The sequence below is a fragment of the Gavialis gangeticus genome, unplaced genomic scaffold (genome assembly GCF_001723915.1).
Source record: "Gavialis gangeticus isolate Ggan-Ray unplaced genomic scaffold, GavGan_comp1, whole genome shotgun sequence".
Lineage (NCBI taxonomy): Eukaryota > Metazoa > Chordata > Crocodylia > Gavialidae > Gavialis > Gavialis gangeticus.
In genome coordinates, this window is record NW_017729027.1 from 47,652,050 (window position 1) to 47,660,125 (window position 8,076).

An 8,076-nucleotide genomic window follows, 5' to 3' on the forward strand; every position below is an offset into this window, starting at 1 on the left:
GAGTATGAGGTGGAGAGTACGGGCAGGTAATTTCTGGAGGGAGATTATCACAGGGAGTGAGTTTGCAGGAAGGATTCTGGAGATGCTGCTGCATGGACAGGGGGTATAAACATGGATTTCTAGGGGTACTGGGGCAGAGTGTGGTGGATGATGGGAACTTCTGGTGTACCTGGGCAAGAAGTGAGGGTGCAGGTACGGAGAACTGGGGATGAGGAGGTACATGGGAGGTGCTTGCAAGGTTTTCTGGGGGTGCTAGTGTTGAGTGTGGGGGTGCAGGCAGAGAGTTCTAAAAGGGCTGGGGCATGGTATGGGGGTGCTTGCTCAGATCTCTTTGAGTGGTGGGGCACAAAGTTGGGTGCAGGAAGGAACAATTGAGGATTCTGGTGTCATGGAGAGAGGATTCAGGACTTTGGCACCTATCCTGACCTACAGCGAGGGGTTACTTCTGTTTGGGATTACTTTCAAACATGAAGATAGGAAAATGGTGCCTCCCCCTTACCTTCCCCCTTTATTCAGTCCTCAGTGTTTAGAGAACACATCAGAATGGGAAAAAAATGTGTTTAATGATCTTTTAAGCCCCAAATAATTCAAACCTGTATCTCCTATTTTGAAGCCTAATGCCTAAACCAAATAGTTATATATCATGGGGTGTCTTGACACATGCTCCAGGGTGCAGGGAGGACACTTTAATTGGAGCAGCTCTCGGGAGCTGCTCTAATTAAAGCTCCTGCAGAGTCTCATGTATTCCATGTCTCATGCTTTAAAATGGTGTGGGGGTGGGCGTGGGGGGAGGGGGACTTTAACTGAAGCTCTTTAAAGAAGCTTTAGTTTATGCATCCCCACTGCTATTTTGAAGTGCGGCGATACTGAATACACATGATACCGAGGCTGCTAGCGTGTGCTAATTAGCCAATAAAGTGATGCCATTTTGTGAGCTATTGTAAATCCATCTTCTCAGATTTTTCCCTCACTTCTCCACTGTGTAAAGCAATGGCCCAAAACTTTGACTTCTCCCTAGATCGGGGGTGGGCAAAATGCAGCCTGCAGGTTGGATCCAGCCCACCAACAGATTTTATCTGTGCAATGGATGGACAGGCACCAACTCACTGGATCTGGCCCATGGCCAGCTGGTGGTTCTGGGCTCTGCATGGTACTAGGCAGGCAAGCAGTATTGCTTCTACCCAGCAGTATTAGGCATCAGCTGTGGATCTGGGTGGGGTGTGGGCATCAGCTGCGGACACTGTGGGCAAGTTTTGGAGCCCCAGTGCAGAAACTTCCAGTAATGTCCATAGGTGACCCACCACCCTTCTGGCATGATGGAAGCTCCTGCCTGGAGCCCCGACCTGGAACTGGCCAGCAGCATCAGCTGTGGACCCAGGCAAGGACTGTGCCATGCTAGGTGGATGGCAGCATCTCTCTCTGTATCTTTTCTTTTATCTGATTCTCTTTTACTCCTTCCTTCCCTCCTTCCTCTCCCTCCTTATCTCCCTCTATCTCCCTCCAGAACCCAGCTAAAGCTATAGTTCATCAGGAACCCCAACACTTAGCTGTGGACCCAAATGGGGACTTCTGTCTGGGTCCACAGCTGAGCATAAGGGCTCCTGGTGAAATACAGCTTTGATTGGGTTCTGGAGGAAGAGAGGAAGAAAGGGAGGGGTGGGGGAAGGAAGGAGCAGGAGAGAGACTGAAAGAAGGGAAGAGAAGAGAAGAAAAAGAGAGCAAGAGACAGAGATGGATGTGGCCCTTGACAGGTCCCCAAAACTTGTTAGGTGGCCCTTCAGTCAAAATAATTGCCCAATCCTGTCCTAGATGAACACTATGTGGAACTTGAGGGATGTGGCAACGGTGACAATCAGCCACTTTAGTGCTTTCCTAATTTCCAGAAAAACACGGAACTGGTTTGATGCTTCTTATAAGACAGAACAGTTTTGAGGCTACTTTAACTTTTCTTAGGTGTGTCACCATGAGACTGCTTACTGTACAGTGGATTAAACTACGGGCAGTAAAGCATCACTATGTAACTGTAAACTGAGCTACCGTGCAGTAAAATAGGCTAATGCACATTAAAACTACTACCTGTATTTAATGTGGAGTAATGTATGTGTAGACACTGACTGGGAGCAAATTTGCTCCTGGTCAGTCAGACCAGCTCGGGGCCAGCTTCCTGCAAGGGGCAGAGCAACATGGCTGGGAGTCCATCTAGTCATAGGGCAGGGATGGCTCTTTATCAGTCCCTGGCTGTCCTTTAGAACCCTGGGTTGACCCATGGGTCCTGGGCAAGCTGATGCCTGCCATTGGGCACTGTGTGCTGGTGTGGTGGGCATGTACTAACTGCAGCAGGGCCTGACCCATAGGCCTCTGACAGCTGCCCTCTATCCCATGGGCACCATTTTCCCATGCTGCAGGCACGTGCTGGCTCCAGCAGTCCTGCAGGCCACAGATCCTAAGGATATGTGCCTGCAGCTGCCTGGCCTCTGGGCATTGCACCCATCTGCTGTGGGTACATGCCCAAATCTGACAGCATCCAGAGTCCCTGCCAGAGACAGCTTTGGTAATGGCAGTATCTGTGACTATAGGGAGAGCAGCTTGGGGCCCAAGCTGGGCAGCAAGGGAGACTACCAATCTCATTGTGGTCTGGGGTGAAGCTGAAGTTCAGAGATAGTTTGGCTGGGGTACCCAGTCGAACGCTCACATTTATGAGGACATGGTGGCTCACATGTGGAAGCACGGCCATGATCTTTCCAGGAGGCAGTGCCACATCAAGGTGAAGGCCATGCAGACTTAGTGAGTCTACATGATGTATCATAATTGCCAGTCTGGGGTTGCCTGCAGGATTATGCTCTGAATGCCAGAGCTGGACTGTCCAGGGATGAAGCCCATTGCCAACACATCCACTTGAGCAAAAACAAGCTGTCAGAGCCCCTGATGTGGGTCATTCCTGAGGATGATTCACTGGAGAAGGGTCCCTTGGGCCAGAAGCAGCAGTGTGCTTTCCTTATCCTTATCCTTCAGTGTGGATAGCCCAGGCCAGCACCTGCCTCAGCAACTCAGGCATACACCTGCATTGGGAAGGACAGGCCAGGGATGGAGAGGCCTGATGGGGGGGGGGGTGGAGGCATCACCAGCTCTGCATCCCAGCCAGGCGGGAGCCCCTCAACCCCTGACCCCAGCCAGTGCAGACTTGGTGCCATGGGAGCAAACTTCCTGGCCAACAGGAAGAGAAGCAGGGAGAGTTGGTTCAGAGCAGCCATGGCAGCTGCTGCCAGGAGCCAGCCCTGGCCCAGGCTGGGTAGGGGATCAGGGAAACAGGCTGCCTGTGACAAGTGCCAAAAAGACTTCCTGCCCCTGTGGAAGGTGTGGGGACAGAGGGCTCAGCCAGTGGCTGCCTATGGCAGGGCTTTCCTGGCCACCTTACCATGGTCACTAGGCACCTGTGTGTGAACAATCCCTGATATGAGGCTAGGCACCACACAGCTCTTCAATACATTGCATGATATCTTTGAAATCTTACAAACTCTCACAAAGAACCTCTCTGCCCTTGCTCTATAGGTCCAGCAGATGCATGTGGGGGAGAGGCACCAGACTCCACCAGGAATGCACCTTCAGAGACACTGCCACTGTAGTCTGGTGCCCTCCAAATATGCCGCTTCCACTAATATTGCACTCAAGGCTGCACCCTCTTGCTGAACCAGCTGGTCACCATGGTATAGGAGCAGCTTATGGACCTGGTGTGCCTAGGATGTCGTGCATGAGTAGTAGAGGGACCAAGAGGACTTCACCTTCCAAGACAAGGTCCTTGCCCTAGAGGAGAGGTACATTGCCCTAGTCAAGAGGATGCTGGAGGTGCAGGAGAAGCAGGCTGCCATTGTGGCACAGGCAGTGGAAGCCATGGAGCTAGACCACTGGGTGCTGGACAGTACCCTGGCCCTGGAAGTCACCTTCATGCTGCTTGCCATCCAGCCCCATCCCTGGCCCTGCCTGCCACTTGGTAGCTGCCTGCTGCCCAGCCCAGGGCTCCAGTCCTGCTTACTATCTGGCAACCATCTGGCAGTCACCCACCACCTAACTGCTAGCCCCAGCCCTGCCTCCAGCCCCACCTGTTGACTAGCTCCCTGTGGTCCCATGTCAAGCTCCCCAGTGGGCTTTTGGAGTAGGTCTAGTGACACCAGCTGTGACCATGGACCCCTGCCCCTGTTTCTAAATTGGGTCCCCCAGAAGCTGGGCTGCCCACTTGGGCTGCCACTCACCACTCATTTGCCCACCATGTGGTCCCTGAATGGGAGATGACCCCAGCTGGACTCATCCTCATGAAGGAGGATGGGGATCAGGCTGGATAGTGCCCACCCTCACTCCTGACCATTCTCTGGGCTCCTGGTCTTGCCTCGATATCTCCATCCACATAATTCTGAATCCTGTTTTCTGACCCTGTTGGACCTCCTTGGAGGTTACTGTGCAGTATAGCTCAGTTCTGGACACTGGAGAACCAAAAGAGTCTAAGGGAAAGGGAGAAGAATGCACTTAAGGATGCATATAAATCATCCCACATGAGTTTGGGTACATGGTTTAGGTGCAAAAGAGAAAGGAAGTTCACACATCCCTTTCACTATGAATGTGTCATATTACATTGCCATGGAGAAAAGATGCATGAGGGCTTCTACAGACTGTATTAGAGGGAATGACATTCATAGCAATTGATTTGTAGGTCTCCCTCTATAGCTATCTCTCTATTATCTGAATACTATGTATGCATCAAGAGATTTTAAACTCAAAATTTACCTCAAAAGGAGAAAAGTTACAAATAACAACAACAAAAAATGCACAAGGAGAGAAAAGGGTAACTTTTTTTAGAATTGCCCATTTGACTTATACATCACAGTTCCAATTTCTAAACTGTCTTGATCACTCAGCTGCATTTGAAAATTTTACAAAGCAACTCCCCCAAATTCCATTAGACCACTGGCCTCCCCAAGTCCCAGTCTAGTATTTAGGCAAATCACCATCGTTCTTACACTTATTTATTTAAGAGATTTATATCCTGCCGTATCCAGAAGTGTCAATCTCTAAATCACTAAAATATATAAATAGCTGACCTTCTCCAGTACTGTTTAGTCTGTGAAACTTGCTGGGTTCAAGGTGCAAAACTGCAGCCAGCAGCAACTGAATACATACAACTGTGGTCACCAATGGAAAAAAAATCTGCCTATCTGCTTCCTCATGGCATTCTTCACCTCCTTGTTCCTCAGGCTGTAGATCAATGGGTTCAGCATGGGGATGACAATAGTGTAAAACACAGAGACCAGCTTGTCTTGCTCCACTGCATCCATCCCTCCAGGCTGGACATAGATGAAGGTTAGTGTCCCATAGTAGAGCACAACGGCTGCCAGGTGGGAGGCACAAGTGGAGAAGGTTTTGTGTCTGCCTGTGGATGCTCTCATCTTTAGGATGGTTGTAACAATATAGGCATAAGAAATGAGCACAATCATTCCATTCCCTACCACCACAAAAGATGAGAAGACATAGAGTACCACTTGGGACGTGTAGTTGTTTGAGCAAGAGAGATGCAACAACTGAGGAATGTCACAAAAGTAAGAGCTGATTTCATTAGGGCCACAGAATAAGAGTCTGAAAGTGCAGCTGGTATGGACAAGGGCATTTACCAAAGCCATGAGATAGGAGACAGCCACAAGCTGAACACAAAATCTCTTGGTCATGGCAACTGTATAGAGCAGAGGCTTGCAGATTGCCATGAAACGATCATATGCCATCACTGCCAAGATATAACACTCAACAGTAGCATAGAGCGTAAAGAACCACATTTGGATGGCACAGGCTGAGTAAGAAATGTTTTTGCCTTTTACAAGGAAATCATACAGCATTCTGGGGGTAATGATGGAGCTATAGCAAATATCAATAAAGGATAGATTGTTGAGGAAGAAATACATGGGAGACTGAAGGACTGGGTCAACATTAATCAGTACAATTATGCCAAGATTGCCCATCAGCGTGAGTAGATAAATCAACAAGAAGAGGATGAAGAGAGATATCTTCAGATCAGGATGATCAGTGAATCCCAAGAGAATGAACTCAGACACCTGGGTTCTGTTCTCTATTCTCATCTTTCCAGCAGAGTTCATCTCTGAAGAAAGGGAAGAAAGACAAAATTTCAAGAAGAATTGATTGTCATAAATAGGTGCAATGTGAAAAAGATGACCTATATAAAAGAATATAGGTAGTTATATTTGGGCTAGATTCACATAGGAGTCATTTTTTTGGGATCTCTCTAGTCAATAACAGTCTTTTGTTCAGTATAGCTGTTCAAAATGACTTTATTTCAGGATTATCACTACTATGTTCAGATTTCAAGCAGAAAAGAGAAAGTGTTAACTAAAATATTATTTTACAATAAACATAAAAATAATGTATTGATTGATTAAATTATTCTTTTTGCAAATATAAAGTAATAGCCCTGTCCCATTTTAGTTACTAAATGACTGCTATGAACCTGTTGCTCCTAACATCCATATTATTGTACTAGTTCCAATTATATTAACATATAGATCTATGCACCATGAAAGAATTCATTTCTGGAGCAGTAGGGTAACTAGGATGGACTAAGCAGAATTTGAATTCCAGGTATCAGTTTAGAAGGTGTGCCATATTGGCATTGCCTGAGGAGCCTGTACAGAGACAGTAGCAGCCAGGGACCATAAATTTCCATATTGAACTAATGGCTCTCACCTCAAACCCCTGTTCTCTGGTGCTCAGTCCCTTCCCACTCCACCTTACCAGTGCTTGACAGCATCTCTGACTATGGCACTGAAATTTTTAGTTAACCTTCTGTTCTGCAGAATATGAATCATCATTTAAAAATATGCATCTCTTAACCCCTTAGAAAATCTTTGCGCTGTGAACCAAATATAGCAAATGTCAAAAAGCGAAGCGAAGCAAACCAAACCAAACCAAATCAAACCAAACCAAAACAGATACTTCCTTCTTGGTTGGTTAAAACCTCACAACAAAACTCTAAAAGAATACTTTTCTATGGGCCCAGCCCCTTAGCAACTGTCTGTCGTCTGGTTACAAAACTATCTGAACAGTACCTTGGCACCTTGGAAGGGAAAATGAAGATCGTGGGATTCTGAAAGCCATCACTCTGTTTGCCTCCCACTGATGGGAATTTCATGCCAAAACACTATAAATGCACACTTGGTGAGCAAAAGTGATGCCTATATAAGTTATAAAGTATTGCTGTGCCTCCAGACCAAATTCATAAACACTTTAAAAGTATTTTGCTATATTTAGGAGTCATGTCACAGAAGATGTAAACTAAATTGGTATATGCATTTGGGGTTTTGTTTTACTTTGGATACCAGGAAATCCTGGGGATTGACAAGACATTCATGTTTCACCCTCATGCCTCATGCCATGGAATGCGGAATTGGGCTCTCTATTTATTTAAATCTACATGATAAACTGTAGCAGTAGGACAATGACATTTGGAATTTATTCCTATTCAGGTTTCTTAGGGATGTGTGTCAACCTATTCTGAGTTTTCCAATATGGTAAGGAGTGGTGGAAGATTTTCTAATCTACTGGATACTTGATGGGAAGCATCTGAATTGTCAAATGTTCTTCCTGTTACATTGTTTATTACAACAGCATCAAGGTTCTTCATTACTTATGTAAAGCATACATGAAGGTTTATGCATGACTCAGGAGTATCATTTATTTGTAAACATTATTCCCAGCAAATAACTGCTTGCAAATCAAGATCTATATTATCTAGCACACAGCATACTATGTAATTTGATCATGTCTTTTTTTTCCATTATGATTTCTATTCCATATTTCTTATCTGTCTTGTGTGCACTACAATGGGAACAGTTACTAAGAAAAAATAACTTACCAGAACTATGAGCCAATGGTGTGCTCTTGTTTAAAAAAAAAAAAAAAAAAGCCTAGCCATATACAGGATTGTATTAACTGGAGTGTCTTTTGCAAATCTAGAAAAGTAATTCTTCCACTGTATTTGGCACTGGAATTCTGGTCCCTGGAATAAAAGGTCCTGTTTTGGGC

At 46.1% G+C, this 8,076-nt stretch overlaps 1 protein-coding gene across 1 annotated transcript; it reads right to left on the reverse strand.

The window, feature by feature from the left end:
* Positions 1-5,177: 5,177 nt before the first annotated feature.
* LOC109299834 (olfactory receptor 1052-like) lies at positions 5,178-6,134 on the reverse strand. The gene has a single exon (XM_019520342.1). It carries the CDS (start codon positions 6,132-6,134, stop codon positions 5,178-5,180), a length of 957 nt encoding a protein of 318 aa, XP_019375887.1.
* Between the last annotated feature and the right edge of the window lie 1,942 nt (positions 6,135-8,076).

What these genes read in the sequence shown, in the direction of transcription:
- LOC109299834 (XM_019520342.1), bottom strand. Translation starts at nt 6,134, where the DNA reads ATGAACTCTGCTGGAAAGATGAGAATAGAGAACAGAACCCAGGTGTCT.